The sequence below is a fragment of the Bos indicus genome, chromosome 15 (assembly GCF_029378745.1).
Source record: "Bos indicus isolate NIAB-ARS_2022 breed Sahiwal x Tharparkar chromosome 15, NIAB-ARS_B.indTharparkar_mat_pri_1.0, whole genome shotgun sequence".
Lineage (NCBI taxonomy): Eukaryota > Metazoa > Chordata > Mammalia > Artiodactyla > Bovidae > Bos > Bos indicus.
In genome coordinates, this window is record NC_091774.1 from 29,466,982 (window position 1) to 29,484,979 (window position 17,998).

Genomic DNA, 17,998 nt, shown 5'->3' on the forward strand with positions numbered 1-17,998 from the left:
AAGGGGAGGCCTGACCTTGGAAGCGGACCGGGGTCCTGAGGCAGGTCCTTCCAGGCGGGTGACATTCAGCCGGCCAGTCGGGGTGACGGGCTCTCCGTCCTAGGACCATGGCCCAGTTTGTCCGTAACCTCGCGGAAAAGGCCCCGGCGCTGGTCAACGGTGAGCGGGGGCGTCAGCCAGCCGGCACGGGTAGCCGGGCAGGCGCCGGGGAGGCCTGCGAGGGCCGGAGGAGAGGACTTGAGCGGCTGGAGGGAGCCGCCGCTGGCCGGGCCTGAAGAGAGGAGGGAGGGGTGGGGTGAGGTGAGGGAGAAGACAGATTTACGGTTCTTTTCTACCTTTCCGCTGGCCAGGCCTGCGGCTTGGGTTCTCTCTGCTACCCAGAGGTTCTGAACTCTGACCGCGACCGTGAGGGGAGGGAATGTGCAGACAGCCGGAATTGCCCATCTGCAGCCGCCATGACGCCCTTCGACCTCCAGGAGGAGGAATACGGAAGGGATGGCTTTTTTGCGAGAGCGAGGGAGACGGCGGGCAGAAACACGTGAAAGCGTGGAAATAACGGTCCCATCCTCTTGTCTGCTTCTCACTGGAGTATTTGGAAGGCTGCAGAATTTCTAAGGATGGATGACTTTCGAAACATTGCCTTTGCTTTTTATTTTGACCAGATACTGAAATGCTTCCCCTTTAAGGAAATTTTTAGGTGGAACTGAGCATTACGGTCGAGTATTCCTGCTCCGGTAAACACAGAAAGGGATATGTGTAAACAGTAATGTTTATTATCACTGCTTAGCGTTCGTGGGGATACTCTGAAAAAGCTGAATGCGTCCTTCACGGGTGGAACGCTGTATTGGAGAACAACCCTGAATAGTCATACCCCAGAATGGTAGTCTTCTCAGTAAATATTTCATGTCTGCAAGCTGTTCATTTTATCCCCCAAATGAGATCACTTAAGTAGACGGAAGCTTCTTCGCTATGTGCTGTATGTGCTGTATTCTAGTAAGTGGTTGAAACACAGATCTCTGAATGGCTTTCGCTCAGATTTGATTATGAAAGTAAATAGAATGAATTTTTTAATACGTGTAAATTTTTGAACCTATTTTACTGCGATCGGTATTTTCTTATTCATTGTCTCCTCCGTTTTCTTCATCAGCAGTGGAACAATGAGTTACTGAAGGCCTGACAGTGTCAGATACTATAAATACTTGATCCTCTCCTACAGAAACCCATGGTCCACTACTATTACTATCAGTTTACACACTTTACCAAAGAACTTACGTTTGCAACTTGACTAAGATAAAGCTCTACTTTTTTACATAATACAAGGGGAAGTAGTAGTGGCTTCATTATTTGGACTTTATGGATGATTTGAGGCTAATATTTATAATCACAAATTTCAGATGGATTTTTTACCCTCCTTCCATGGCTTTCACTGGAGAGGGCAATGGCAACCCACTCCAGTATTTTTGCCTGGAGAATCCCATAGACGGAGGAGCCTGATGAGCTACAGTCCACGGATCAGGTCGCAAAGAATCAGACACGACTGAGCGACTTCACTTTCACTTTCCATGGCTTTCACATCTTTTTGGTGGAGCATCTTGGGGAATTGCAAACTAATTTTAATAATAATTTACAAAAAGAAAAGTAATGTGAAGATAATTTTAATTGTGAGCTATATCAACCATTTCCTCTATTATTATGAATAATTTAAAGATAAGCGTTGTTATCCTTTCAGAAGTACTCAGGAGAACTCAACTGGGCCAGAATGTTAAAGTGGAGCTGCTTTGTCACTTAACTCTATGGTATTAATGTTAACTGTCTAAAAAAATTACTGATTTTATCTGTTAATTCTCCTGGAGGACAAAGAAGCTTACAAAAATAAGTAATTTTTTTGATCGGACTTCCCCAAAAAAGATCATAGAGTCTGGGGATTTTTGTTTTTATTTTTTTTCCTGCTTACTAAACTTGAGACTTTATTTGGATTTCACCAGCTTTTCCAGTTAATCTCTTTATGTTCCAGGAGCCAATACAGGGTACTGCAGTGCAATGAGTTGTCAGTCTCCCTAGTCTCCTGTGTATGTGACAGTTTCCCAATCTTTCCTTACCTTTCATGACCTTGACAGTCTCAAGGTATTTATGTAGGTCTCTGTCTAGGTATCTGTCCTATAAAGATGTTCCGCGATTTGGATTTGTCTGCTGTTCTTGTCATAATGAGTCTGGAGCTATGGATTTTTTTTCTTTTTTCTCTTTTTCTTTTTTTGTCTGTACCTCGTGGCTTGGGGGAATCTTACTTCCGAGACCAGGGAGACCTGCGCCCCCTGCAGAGGAAACGTGGCATCTTGATCACTAAGCCCCCAGGGAAGCTCCATGGAGCTATGGATTTTGAGAAAGAATACCACAGACGCGAAGCCCCCTAATCACATGTCAGGATGCATCAACAAGTGATATCCGTACATGCTCACTAGTGCAGTTAGCTCTCACCACTTGGTTAAGGCAGTTTCACTAAGTTTCTCCTAAAGGTACTATTTTTTCCTTTCCATACTCTGTTCTTTAGAAAAAAGTAACTAAATTGGGGGAGGCAGAGTCAGGATTCTATCTCCTCTAGGAGGGAATATCTACATATATTTAAATAGAATTTCTTCTGTGAGAAAGATATGTCTGTTCCCCATTAGTTAATATTTGTTCAGTCCATACTGTATGGACTCAGGTACATTTATTTCATACCTTGTACCTCCAGTAGTACATTATTTATTTTGTTGCTCAGGTTGTTCCAGCTTTGGCCATTGAGAACCCTGTCAGTTTGGCACTTCTGCCCCTTTGACATCCCCCTGTACTTTCCAGTACTGTTAGATAATTGCAGCTTTTTCTCCTGCCATGCCAAATGACCTGTAGGATCTTAATTCCCCTACAGGGATTGAACCTGGGCCCCATCAAGCACTGAGTCCTGACATCTGGACTGCCAGGAAATTTCCCAGACTCATGTATTTCCTGCCCCAGCCTTAGAATTTGCCCTTTCTCCAAGGACCCCTAGTTCCTTTTATTGGACAATTGCATTTTGAAGCTAAGATCTAGATACTGGGTATGTTCCTTGCTACTCGACTGTGTTAATCACCCTTTACTCACAGAATATAAGTTCTAAGACCGCTGACAGATGTCTAAAACTACAGATAGTACTAAATGTTAGTTTTTTCCTATAATACCTATGATAAATTTTAATCTATAAATTAGGCACAGTAAGAGATTAACAACAATAATAAACTAGAACAATTGTAATAAAATACTGTGATAAAGGGCTTCAGGGCTTCAAGCCACAGGAATTCCCTTGTGGCTCAGGAGGTAAAGAATCCACCTGCAGTGTGGGAGACCTGGGTTCTATCCCTGGGTCAGGATTATCCCCTGGAGAAGGAAATGGCAACCCAATCCAGTATTGCTGGGAAATACCATGGACAGAGGAGCATGGCAGGCTACAGTGCATGGGGTCGAAAAGAGTCAAACACGACTGAGTGACTAACACTGCAATAAAAGTTATGTGGACATGGGCTCTCTCTCTCAAAATATCTTTTTGTACTGAGGCAGTGGCACCCCACTCCAGTACTCTTGCCTGGAAAATCCCATTGGTGGAGGAGCCTGGTGGGCTGCAGTCCATGGAGTCGCTAAGAGTCGGACACGACTGAGCAACTTCACTTTCACTTTTCACTTTCATGCATTGGAGAAGGAAATGGCAACCCACTCCAGTGTTCTTGCCTGGAGAATCCCAGGGACAGGGGAGCCTGGTGGGCTGCCGTCTATGGGGTTCCACAGAGTCAGACACGACTGAAGCAGCTTAGCAGCAGCAGCAGCAGCACCCTTCTTGTGAGTGAGATGTTATGTGTATGTGATGGGATGAGGTGAGGAGCATGATGTAGGCATTGTGATGTCACATTAGAATGGAGCAGGGACAGCATGAGATTCCATCATACTTAAGGCATACAATTTAAAACTTAGAGATTATTTCTGAAATTTTCCACGTAATATTTACAGACAGTAAAACTAGAAAGCAAAATCACAGATAAGGGGGGACGGCTGTACTAGAATATCATTGCCTGTAGGCCCTGACAGTGGACAAGGAGGTATCTGTATATAGGTATTCCTCTACTAATAAGAAAATTACATGCCAGTAAAATTATCACAAGTTGAGAATATTGTAAGTTGAAAATGCATGTGTTAAACCTATTCCGCCAAACAGCGTAACTTAGCCTAGCCTACCTTAATCTTGGAATACTTAGATTAGCCTACAGTTCAGCAGAATCCCCTACCATAAGGCCTGTTTTTATTAAAAAAAAAAAAAAAATCTGATTATCTTATGGAATTTATTGAGTACTGTATTGAAAGTGAAAAAACAGAATGTGTGTTGGTTGTTTACCCCCATAACACATGACTGACTGTCAACTGCAGCTTGCTGCCAGTACTCAGCATTGAAATAGCATTACAAGAAAGTATGGTACCCCTGTGGCTAGCCTGGGAAAAGATGAAAATTCAAGATTCATTTTTACTGATTGTGTATCACTTTCACGTTGTAAATTGAACCATCTGAAATTGGGGACCATCTGTATACTCACCCATGGGTGTGTAGACACACACAGTTGATCATTGAACAATGTGGGGGTTAGGGACACTGACCCCCATGCAATTGAAAATCCTAATATAACTTTACAGTTGGCCCTCCATATCCACAGTTGCACATCCATTCATTCAACTAACCTCAGATTATGAAGTACCGTATTACATATTTATTGAAAAACATCCACATATAAGTGGACCCACACAGTTCAAACACATGTTGTTGAAGGGTCAACTGTAATTGTTTCTATATCGATCCACCTGTATATCAACTAAACATGAATTCATACTGAATGTCTCCAACTCTAATCCAGTACCACTGGATATGTTTTTCCCTCATCTAAAACTCCTCTATTTTAGTAAGAAACCTAGCTGCCATCATCCACCATTCATTGACTTATTTTTGTTCATCCCTTGTATACATGTAAAAGCAGTCTCAAACTTTTTAACCTATGCTCCCTGAGAAGCAAATTTACTAACTTAAGTACAGTGTTTGTATACATTGTACTGATTTGTTTGTATTTTTTAAGAGTATTATATCTGTGTGTTGAAGATAATTTTTTTTCCAAGTGTTTCAGTAATTTTATTTTTTTATTTTATTTTTAAACTACATAATTGTATTAGTTTTGCCAAATATCAAAATGAATCCATCACAGGTATACATGTGCTCCCCATCCTGAACCCTCCTCCCTCCTCCCTCCCCATACCATCCCTCTGGGTCGTCCCAGTGCACCAGCCCCAAGCATCCAGTATCGTGCATCGAACCTGAAGACAGTTTGTTGACTGTTAAGACTTTGTTCTCCTTGATAACACCATTTTACAGGCATTGGCAGTTCTATTTAGAATTCTCTCTTAGAGCTTTGTGTCTGCTTGAAGATTTACCCATGGCCCTAAGCCAGAGGATGATGGAAATAGTAATTTTAAGAGTAGCGAAATATCTAAATACAGGCAGTTAATAATAGGGGAAGTGCCAGGAGCTTTGGATTATCAGTCTTTGAACAGCAGACACTTGATGGATGCTTATGTATTTGTGCAGTTTTTATTATGCTGTCTTGTAATTTTTTATGTGAAATACCTTTCTTCTCCTGAATCACTATCATAGTCTCCCATCTAACCTCATTAAAAATCTTTTTTTTCCTGCAATAGTAAATACTGTTTACTATTACTGAGGAATTTCAGCTTAATAACAGATTCAAGTTTTGGCTGTTCCTAACAATACATGTAGCTTTTATTTTTACTATTTGTGGTATTTTGAAGGAAGAGCAGCTGTGCTTTTGTTAATCCAGCACATTGATGAGGATACCCAAAATGGGTACTAATTGGTATAATTCCATCTGGATTTGTGGCCAATATTGTGACAAGTTTTAATCTTATTCCTAAGGGTGCCATTCTACTTAGTTTCTTCCCTCCCCTTCACCACTTCCCCCCAATTTTTTGTCTCTACAGGAAAATATGGTTACATTGCTGCTCTTTTCTTGTTTTTGAATCCAACTCTAGTAACTTTGTAGTTAACTAGATTTGCCATTAATAAATGAAGTACCAGTATTCTGGTACTGGCCACTGGTGAGGTCCTGGCATAATTGGATGTGCTTATAGCTGCCTGCTTGACTGAACTGGCTTGTGACACAGGTGTTCTGTATCTTTAAAAGCCTCTGGTTACCAGGGAGCAGCTTTGACTTTTCACACCGGGTGCACATTTGGTATAAGCAGTGAATGAATGTGATGCATGAATAAATATTTGTGTCCAGCCCACACATCTGCTTCTTTCGGTCTCTAGTGAGTTCATCCTGGTGTTTTGTTTTGTTTTGTTTTCCAGCTGCTGTGACTTACTCGAAGCCTCGATTGGCCACGTTTTGGTACTATGCCAAGGTTGAGCTGGTTCCTCCAACCCCTGCTGAGATCCCTACAGCAATTCAGAGCTTGAAAAAAATTATCAACAGTGCTAAAACCGGTAGTTTCAAACAGCTCACTGTTAAGGTAACTATGGGCTAAATGAAAACGTATGTGCGTACAGAAAATGTCTTCCCTTGGGATTTCTCTGATTGTTTTGATTAATATATGTATTTTTCAGTGAGGCTGGGACCAGCATAATGAGAGATGATCTCTTTTTTGACTGCAGAGAAAGATATTTACCTTTCTAACTTTGTCATCTGGGTTGAAATAATTGGACTGTTTTATGTCTTATATTCTTAATAATTTTATAATGAAGAAGTGGTTTTTTACTGGGTAGCTTTTTTTTGTTTCCTATTTGGGGTTAGTGCATTAAAATAGGATGACTTGCTTTGTTGATTCTGTACTTTTTTGTCTGTAGTCCTAAAACTTTCCCCAATTTGGCCAAAAGATTTCTTGGACTATATCACAATCAGGTAACTAACACTCATGGGACATAAAAATACCAAAACCTAGAAGCATATGATATGAAAAGTGGAGATAAAATCTAAAGACCATAAAATTAGAATTTGCAGGCTTCCTTGGCAGACTGATGGTTAAAACTCCATACTCCCAGTGTCGGATGCACAGATTCAATTCCTGATCAGGAAACTAAGATCCCATATGCCTCTCGGCACACTCCCCCCACCACCATCCCCCCAAAAAAGAATTGGAACTGGGATTTTATGTTTGCTTGATCTAAGCACAGGATACAAAAAGCCGAAATAAATTATTGCTGACTTTAGAACCTGCGTTCTAGAAAATATATTTGTTTTTCAAGAGATTTCCAGTATTTCTGGTTTCATTTGAAGGGGAAAATTCACTTCCAGGTGCTAAAAGAAAAAGGCCCGATTTTGTTGTGGAAAGGTTTTGTTTTTCAACTTGAGTTTCAAGATCCATATTTGTGCTTGTATGAAACACTGTTTTCTGTAACTGTGTACATTTTCTGAAACTGAGTAACTGCTGAATACCTGGAAAGAATTAAACCAAATAATAAATGAATAAAAATGATGTCTAAAGGGAAAGAGAGAATACTTCATCTTGCAACAGATTTTCTTTGGCCAGACAGAAATGTCTGTTCAGAGACTTGCCTTCCTATAGCCATCCTTTCATATGAATGCCCTTTCTAAATGTGGCAGCTATTTCCAGGATGTGGGTTGTTTCAGGGCTCATAAAGTGTCTCATAAACTAATAATGAAAGGGTTAAGTCAGTTCAGGTCTTCAAAGAATGCTTTGAAAGAATTTATAAGCTCTGGACTACTTACCTTACATAATTGAAAGTTCAAGGGTTCTCAGCAGTTAAAGTTAACATCAGTAATTCTTGACTTTGACTAAAACTGCCCTCTAATTTGAATAGCAACCTTATATTCTCTGTCACTTAATCCTGGAAAAGAATAGTTTTAAATATATAAGGAAAAAAAAGTACATTAAAATTTGTGCTTCTTTTTTCAGGAAGCTCTACTGAATGGTTTGGTGGCCACTGAGGTGTGGATGTGGTTTTATGTTGGCGAGATCATAGGCAAGCGTGGCATCATTGGCTATGATGTTTGAAGACCAATTTTTAACATGTGATTATATTTGCTTTATTATTCAAGTGTTCTTGGACCACGTGTGAGCAGACTGCTATTTGAATAAAATAAGACAATGTGTCAGAATCAGTGTTTCTCTCTCACACACTACATGGAAGGTCACAGTTTCTCTTGACATTAAGTTGGTTTGTCTTTCACTTTAATATATTAATACGGTTCTAAATGCATGCCTTTGCTTAGCCTGCAATTGGAAAAGATATATATGAGTACACCAACCTGGTACCTGTATAAATGAGGTTAACTTTATTCTGAAAGCTTGAAATAAATGATATTTAAGCTTTATTTCTAGAAAAGCTGGGGGGAAGGCTTTGAGAAAATGAGAACTTGCTCCAGTAGGTGAAATAATACCATGTGCCAAGCATGATACAGTTAAATCACGTAGCATTAAGAATACAATTTGGGCTGTTTTTCTTTGCAAAAATCAGAGAAAGATCCCTTTGGCAACACCTTATTATCAGCTTGAATATAGGCTCCCAAAAGAACAGCATGATGATAATCTGTATATCTTTGTAACATCTTTAACATTAGGACAGAGTGAATGAGAGCAATAACGTATTTTTCATCTGATTTTGATATTTGTTATATTATTAATCTGTCCAGTTTTTAAGGACCTATCTTCGCAAAAATGAAATATCCTGTAGGTATTTAACAGAGTTATGATTTAGCACTGTCCTTGGGTCTAAATAGTATATTATGTCCTGAAATAAATGTAAGTGATTGGTATAAGTCTGTCATCTTGAGCCATTTTATTGAGGATTGGGAATGATTTAATCATTCATTGGCATTTCCTGGGGTTCTTACCATCTATGAATAGCTCACTGGTACATTTCTGAATCTGTGGTGACTCTTTTGCAGCCACTGCACAACATGGAATAGCAGTTGTTGATAACCAAAAGATGATTGCCTGTTGGAAAAGCATGGCACACAGTATAGTATTAATCCTTTAACAGTATTGAACCTTTATCCAGTCAATCCCAAATTCACCAGCTGGCTCAGAATGCTGCTGCTTCAGCCAGTAAAGGGCACAGCTTTTCTTCATGATAGGCAAGAACTCTCCACGGAGACACTGCTACTCTGAACTGTGAGATAATGCCTAGCTTGCTGCAGGTGGTCAAAACTGAAACTACCTCTTTTCAAAAGCATTCAGTAACTTAAAATATGCATAGCAGAAGACTGAGAAAACCCTACTACAATAATGGTGATTTTCATGAGTTTCTCTAGTGCATGTGTGAGTGAGTAGTGCAATTAATTTTTTTTTAATATAAAGGTATTATGTGGTCCGCTGGCACTAGTAAGAACCTACAGAGTGTAGTTGATTCATGATATGTAATGTGATTTTGTTTTCACCACATGGTCACACCAGAAGGTCCTCAAAATAAATATTTACTACTCACTTCACTACTACTTCCTCCTCCTTTGCCATCTGGCATACCTCTGGTGTGTGGTGGCTAACAGTGTATGTACAGCATTCTCTTGTGTTAAAATAGCAGTGGACTCCATGAAGCAGCCATTTCTGCAGGCCTGTTGATTTTGACCTCCTAAACCCCAAATGTCTTGCCTCGTAGCACAGAACCGTTCAGGCTGTCTTTGACTGAAGTTTTTTGTGTCAGGTTTTTGCTGTTGGCAACTTCAGTGTACTTCAGATATTTATGGTGCACCTCCTAAATGCAAGTATGCTGAATGGTCGAAACATTCATGAACAAGACTGTTGACTGTTTCACAGAGCTTGGTCTGGTTACTCTAAGTTACCCTCTAAGTTGGGGTAACGTGTGGTGTTCTATAATGAAGAAAGTGCAAGGTGTGAATGGAAGAGTTCAACCCAGAGTCCCAAAGAAAGGGAGGCTGTCAGAGGACCTAATATCTAAAGTAAACCAGAAAAGTAAGAACCAAGAAAAATGGAACAAGTATACTGAGCAGGTAAAACAGTCTTGCAAAACTAGTGAATGAGAGAAGATCTGGTGCATTTGAGGTTGTTCTGAGCACAGTACAGCTGACTCCAATTACAGAGATAGTGAAGTGAGACCAGAGATAGTGGGGAACATATCATATTTGTATAGCACTATCTCATTTAGCCCTCAGCTTTCCTCTGAGGCATGTGGCATAAATGGTAGATCTACTTAAGAAGTCAGGAACTAAGCATCAGAAACACTTGGTGATTTGGCTAGGATCCCATAATCAATGGGACCACAGTTGGGCTCCAGGGGTGATCCCACGTAGTCTGCCCCTCCTTTACTCCTTACATACTTCCTCCCGTTGAATCACAGTTCGATTCTGTGTTGTACGTCCTCAGTCCTTTGCCCTGCTATCAAACTGTTAAGCTTTTTTATCCCATTAGATGTCAGGCTACTTAATCTTATGTAAAGTGATACCTGGTTTTGTGAGACTTAATATTTCCTAATTCGTGTGGTTTTCATTTCTACTGAAATATAATTGGGTATGACCATGATCACTTTTCAGATGAATACAATAGCACTTCCACCAGAGATTCCCTTACCAGGCCTGTTTGCCAAATGAAAGGCCCTGATACTATTAAAATACTGATAAAATACATGCCAGGCCTTTAGCCTTGACAATATGCCTTAGCCTTGCTTTAATCTCATTCTGCTACCAATCAGGGTTTCAGCCACAGTTTCTAACCAGTCCCCATAAGGCTCGAAGCTTTAATTTTCAGATTATGTACCCATTGCCCCTGATTGTCATGGTTTTCTACCACTCACCAGGCCGCTCTATATTTCTTGGTAATTTTTTTCTCCTGACTGTATGTCACTCCAGAAGACTATTTCTGTCTTAATTCTGGGTAATTTCAACATACACATGGATCAGTAGTTTTCAGAGAAAGGAAACATAGAAATTTAAAATTCTCAGGCCCTACCTAGAACCTAGGTGTGGGATCTGGCAATCTGTTTCAACTGGCTCTCTGTAATTTTTGATGCATGCTAAAGTTTGACATAACTGATGCTTCCAACAAACTATCCTCAGTTCCCTTAAAAAGTCCAACAGTTATGTCTTCACCTGCCTTGGGCACTCATTCCTGTCATTACCAAGAAATTCAACCAGTCCATAGTTCCAGTTTCACACATCCTTTTCTCTTGATCACCTGTTACTTATCTTTCCAGCCCATTCCCTCTAATAGCCCAACTATTAATTTGGAGTTACCATGACCATCAATAAATTGACACCTCCCTCTCACTTGATGTCCTCTTTTCCTTCCTTACCCAGTTTATTTATATTCCATAGTCTTTTCAGGATCTCTGTCTTAAACCCTGAACTGCCTTGCCTCTCATTTTGTTGTATTCATTTGCCAAAACCACATCCTTGGCCAAATCCGCTTAGTCTTAGTCTGTACTTGCGCCCGTGTAGCTGAGTGCAGCTGGAGGAAACAGCCAAGGTGGCTAGCCTCACTATATTCATGATCAAAACCTTAAGAAGGCGCTCAGTGCTACCAGACAACCACACTGTTTCTCTGGGCTGCGATTTGTGTCAGCTGATGACCTGGCTTGCTACTTCACTAAGAAAACCGAAACAATTGGAGAACTTCCATTGACCCACAGCATCATCTCACATAGCGCTATCTGCACTCATAAGTATTCTCTACCTTGCCTAGATCATGCTCCTTTTTAAAGCCAGTCCCTCTATTCAAGGTCTGTGCTGCTATCATTTCTGCCCTTTTCCTACATCATTAGTTTCTCCCCCTATTCTGTTATTCCTAAGAGTGTATATATATATATTATCTAACCCATTTTTTTTTTTTTTTTACAAAATTAGCCCCTCTTTGCAGCAAAACACCTCAAAAGTTATCAGTATTCAATATCTCCAAATCCTTTTCTCCCTTCAACCCATTCCAATCCAGCACTTATTCCTACTCCTCCACTGAAACAGCTCTGACACATTAAATGGGTCACTTCTCAATCCTCACTTCATTTGATCTTTCAGTAAAATTGGCCTCAGCTATTTCCTCCTGCTTGATGCACACTCTGATAGACTTCCAGAGCTTTCTTTTGGCCTTCCTCCTTCCTTGCTTTTTGCTCACTTTTCCAGTTCCTTTTCTGGTCTCCTTTCCTTTGAACTATTCCAAACATCAGGCTCAGTTCTCCCTGTGCATGCCCACCCCTCCCTGCCATCATTCCATTAAAAACTTCCCTTAAAGGGAGATCTCATCTAGGCTTAGGGTTTGACACATTAACTGACAACTCTCCAATTTATAGCTCTAGCCTATACCTCTCCTCTGAACTCTAGGCTTATATGCCTCTCCACCTCCACTTGGGTGTTTAATAGACACTCAATATATCCAAACTGAACTCCTGATTTTCTTCCCCATTCCCACCCCAAACCAGCTCCACAGTTTTCCCCCTCTTAGCTGATGGCAGCTCTGTCCTTCAGGTTGCCAAGGCTAAAGACCTTTGGAGTCATCCCTGATTCCTGTCTTTGATGTTCCACATCAATCCTTCAAGAAGTCCTATTGGTTCTACCTTCAAAATATGTCTGTCTCTTACAACCTCCACTGCTAACACCAAAGTGCTGTCCTCTCACGGGGACTGCTGAAATGCCCTTATACATGGCCTCCCACTTCCAAGATTCCTGTCTGTGGTCCATTCTTTACTTCAGGCAAAGTGATCTTATCAAAAGGTAAGTCAGATTATGTCACTCCTCTGCTCAGAATACTTCAGTGGTTCCTGCCTTGCTCAGATTCAAAGCTAAACCTGAGTAGGCTTACAGTAGGCTACAAGGCCCAACAAGATCTGGCTTTCACCTCCCTCCACCTTCTTTCTCATGCTGCTCCACTGGCCCCCTTGCGCTTTAAACATACCAGGCAACTCCTGCCTTAGCACTACTGATTACTTAGCTTGAAATGCTCTCCCTCAAGGTACTCCCGGGGCTGGCTTCCTCGCCTCACTCAGTATTTTCAGTGTGAGCTTCCCCAAACATCCTAATTACAATTGCCAGAAACCTCCCTCCAAATACCCCTCTCCTGCCCTGCCTTTTTCCAAAAATTTCAACTTCTAACATTCCACATGATTTACTGGTTTGTTATGTTTATTGATTTACCTGGCTAAAATAAATGCAAACCCCAAAAGGCCAGAAATTTTTAAAAATCTATTTTGTTCACTGATACATTCCAAGTTTCAAGTACATAGTCACTCAATACAGATGTGATGAATAATTTAATTTATCCATTAATGAATATGTACCTTTATAAATTCTATTCCCTCTGCCTTTATCCTCTTTCTACCTGTATATCTCTGTTGTACTTCGAGAAGTCTTTTCTGATTTTTGTAAACTGCTTCCCTTTGTCCTCCTATTGGGCCTCTTAACAGCACACAGCATTGTACCCTAATGACACATTTAACATTTGTTATTCCCATTGCTAAACTATAAGCTTTTTAAGGAAGGTACAGTGTCTAATTCAGCTTTGTAATCCTAGTCTATCACATTGTCTATCTGGCTTGTATATCATAGGTTTTCAAACAGTAAATCAGCAAACTCTAACTTACTGTGTTTGGTGCTAGGTTGATAAACAGCAGAGTTTAGTGGCAGTTTGCCACAGAGGGAGATGCAGGCCTGGGGGACTCATTTCCTGAAAGCCTGCAGGCTCAGACTGCTACAAAGCTGATGCCAGCTGAGTCACTCCTGCATCTCAACCTCTAACTCTGAACCTCAGAGGTTTGGACCTCTGATTAGCAGACCTTCACTACCAAGCAAGGTTAATTTAACCCAGGGCTGCCTTCTCATAAGGCCTCGGAGGGAAGAGTGAGAGTGTGGCAGCAGAAGCTCCTTTACAGAAGACCTAGCCTGAAATCTGAAAATCCTAGAAACTCCTTCGGCATTGATCATCTTAACTCTTTCTCTGCCACGCCTGCCTTTCAGGATTTATGTCCTTCATAGAGCTGAAAGAAGCACATCATACCTAAGTTTGTAGCACCATACTCTTCCTGATAGGATTTACACACGCAGACCATGAAAGGATTTTTATAGGAATTATATGTTGAACTCATGGCACAAAGTAAAAAAGTTTAGAGCCTTGAAGTTGTAATACATTCCAGTGTTGTCAAGTCCAAAAGCAATTAAAACACTGTTGGATGCTTTTTGAATTACAGCCTCCTTGTTAAAATGGCTATTGTTTCCCCTAAGGATCACTTACATTTTTACCTTGACATCATCTCACTTTAGGTCTCAAGAGGGTAAGGAAGTTAATAGAACAAGTGAATAGATATAGTTCTGAGATAACAGTGAATTCCAACATGATGGTAGAAAAATGGTTACCATTTCTAATGACCTTTCAGGTGGAGGCATAGAAAGAAAGCCATATAAGCCCAGGACTTTTGTTTTTGTTTTTAAAGTAATGTTAGCCAAGTAAATATTATCAGCAGTGATGTTTTGATCATCATTGCCTTACTTTGAATCCTGTTATGATTTCATCTGAATATTGAATATTTCTAGTAGAAGGATGCCTTATTGCATGATAGCCACGTTACTGCTACATGAGGGAAACTAATTTCCACTTCACTGGAGGCTCCAAATTTCACCCCACTGCACTGAAGGTAAACACTCGAGCCAAATGGCCCTGGATTTGAGACCCTGGAGTTTGTTTACTCCACCATCACCATCTGGCCCCCCATCAACCCATCCCAGAAGAAAGCTGCCTCTGAAGACTGAGAAGCAAGGCTCTCAAAGCAGTCTATGGGAAGGCCTCCATAAAGGACACATCAGCAGCAAAACTCTTTCTTTTCTCTTAAAATGGCATCTATCGCTGCATGTTTTCCTTATTTGCCGGCCTCAGCTAAGGCAAAGGCCTTATGCAAGTTGGCAGAAGCCCCTTAGCTTAGAAGTTTTTAAACAAAATTTTGCTCTCCTCACTTTTCAGTGTAGAATGAAATGAAGTGGAACCGTTGGCCAGAGATGAGTGAATCAGGGTTAGAGAACTGGAATGCAGGACCTGATTCCTGGTTTCCTAACTCTTAACTACATCCTCTCTATGCTCGGATATTTAAACCGGTTATTGCACTGTGAGGGCAGGAATGGGAGAGGGGGATGGTTTGCTTTTTATGTGTTTATTCACAAACTTACATCTGAACTCTAACTCATGAGTTATGTGAGGCACTATGTGAGTTTCACTAGACACTTCAACTTCAGCAGGAACAAGTAATGATTCATAATGTATCATTTGTTTTAGAGTCCCATAATTTTTCCTAGGTCTTAAGCAATAGGATTTTCTAGATGTCACTAGACAGAACTCCGAGAAGAGAATAGGGCTAAAGAGAAAATGCTAAATGCTAATCCTAATTATTTTAAAAGTCAAATTAACCAGTGATCCTTTAACTACCAGGTCTCTACCCATAATGTTTCAAAATAAATTTCCAGTTTTTAAACTTGATATATAACTGCACCCATTAGAGATATTAATAAATGCAGCTTTTAAAGCAGGCTTACATTTTTGTGTCACAGGTTATGACGTCTTTGCCTTGTGCAGTGATGGCTGTGTTCTCATGCTTTTGCTTGTTTGGTTTTTTACCTTAATTATCTACCAAAAGATATACAGTGGGTATTTTTTTAAGTCTAGGAATAAATTAAGCATAATGCTTGCATTGTACTATAGAGTAAAAAACATATCAAAACAGCCTTACTCAACCTGCCTTGAAAAAAAATTACCTTTGGGACATCTTCCAGGACAGTCATGATTGCTGGAGAGAAAATAACCAAATGTTTGTGACTCAAAAGGCTTCTTCAAGTGACAATAAATTCTAGTCTTTCAGTGCTAACATCTTCAATTGTGGAAATTGATCTCAGAATTCAGGAATTGGTAGCTTCCAGCTCCTCTGAGACTATCCCTCAATCAACAAGTTGTCCATCTAGCTAAGGGACAGCTTCCTAGAATTAAGACTGAAGAACCTAGGTTATAATTAACTCAGACTTCCTCCTCTTGTACCTTGGCCATGACCTTAATCCTCACCTAAAGTTTCCATCCCATCTACGGATAAAATTTGTTCTTATTTAGACCAACTGAATTCTAGTCTTGTGTGTTAAGATGGGTTAGCATTGGTGACTGAAAGGAATCCTAAACCAATTTCAGACCATTTAGTTAGGTTTTAAGCATGTCTCAAGAAAAGATAGACATCTCAGTGGGAGGATAACATTGTTCAGTTTTACCCTCTTTCTGCCTGTAGTTAAAAAAATAAAAATTATATGATAATGTTAAGTCTAGTGAATTTTTTCAAAGTAGTTCTGGAGACAAGCAAAATGTTTTTAATACTAGGAACTTCAGCCTTGATAATACACAGAAGATATTAAAAGATGATAAAATGAGAAGGGTTTTGGAATTTAGCAGCATTCAACTGCATGGATTTAAAGTCATTTAAGTGAGACTCGGTAGGTCCACTGACTTACCTAAAGACCTCAAAGACTTTTATATTACGTGATCCCCTTGGCTCTTACAATTTCACAAGAGGTTAGGTTTATGGGATAGAGAAGAGAATCCAGTGTTTGGTAGGTATGCAAGTTGAGATTCAAAGAAACTGTTATGCACCTCTGTTCACACACAAGTCTTCAAGAAAAGAGGAATGACTTATCTACTACATTCAGAAAAAAATAGAAACTATCTAGCACAGACGCCTTCAGTTTCCTCCCCCTCTTCAGCTGATCTATTTCTAATTATACTCTTCCCTCCTTTCTCCTCCTGGAGGAGAACATTTAAAACATTCTGTCCGAAACGATCCTTCTACCTTTGCGCTTGATGCTCTGCCTTTCCACGCTTCAGCTGAAGAGACCCACCCATTCCCCATTTTCAGTTGTTTCATTTATTTGTTCAACAAACATGTATTACACTCTTGTCATTAAGTGCTTGAGATACCGAAAATAAAAGACACATTTCCTACCTTCAAAGAGCTCAAAGGGAAGCGGTAGCAAAATAAACAATTACAGATCACACAATTATGATACACCATGTAAAGATCAGTGATAGAAGTCTGCATATTATGCTATGGTTGCGTACACAAGAGAGGTTGAAGAAGGCTGGGGTGGAGGGCATGGCACCTGAGATAGCTCTAGAAGTTAGATACCGAAAGGGGAAACAAGGACTTTTAGACAGAGGGAATAACATGCACCAAAGCGTGATCGTAGGAGAGAATTTAAAGTCCATAAGACAGGAACAAAAGGAATAGATGTGCTGGAGGCAAGGGGTGAGGGGAAAGTTAGACCAAATAACAAAGGATCATGAAGATGATAAGAATTATTAAAGTATTCTAAGGATGGAAGTAATATGGTCAGATTTGCATTTAAGAAAGATCAGTCTTCTATCAGAGGGTGATTAGACTGGGAACTAATTGCAGTTATCCTGAAGAGAAATGAGCAATTGGGAGTGCACAGTGGTGTAATTAGTGGAGGCTATACAGAAAGAGGCATACTTTGGGGTAAACAGGAATTTAGTTTAAGGACATACAAGTGAAGATGCCTGACCAAGTGTTGGTTCTGTGTGTCTGAAATTAAAAAGAGTGATTAGTGCTGGAGATGTAAATTTGGAAGTGACAAGCACAGGGTGGGGGGACTGGGGCCTGGCTAATGAGATGAGATTGCTTAGGAAGACTGAGTAAGCTCCAGAAGTTGAAGGCAGATGATTCTGCAGCTTTTGTTTATTGCTATACCCCCAGCACCTACAACTTGCGCCAGGTATGTAGTCAGCATTCAGTATTTGAATAAATGAATGAAATAATGAAAAGAGTTCATTATTTGAATAATGAGAACATAACTCTGAGAAACGTCACCATTTAGGGGTGGACAGAGAAAAGAAGCCACCGAAGGGATTTGAGATAGCAAGGTTAGAGAAGTAGGAGGAAAAGCAGAAGGAGAGTGTGAGAGGAAGCGAGCTTCCAGAAGTTCAGCAATGCTGCAAAAGA

General features: G+C 40.3%; 1 protein-coding gene across 1 annotated transcript; it reads left to right on the forward strand.

Annotated features, from left to right (window-relative positions):
- ATP5MG (ATP synthase membrane subunit g) lies at positions 1-8,177 on the forward strand. The gene is made up of 3 exons (XM_019975414.2): positions 1-159; positions 6,410-6,570; positions 7,975-8,177. The coding sequence occupies exons 1-3, from the start codon at positions 108-110 to the stop codon at positions 8,071-8,073; spliced, it is 312 nt and encodes a 103-aa protein (XP_019830973.1). The 5' UTR covers positions 1-107; the 3' UTR covers positions 8,074-8,177.
- Positions 8,178-17,998: the final 9,821 nt, after the last annotated feature.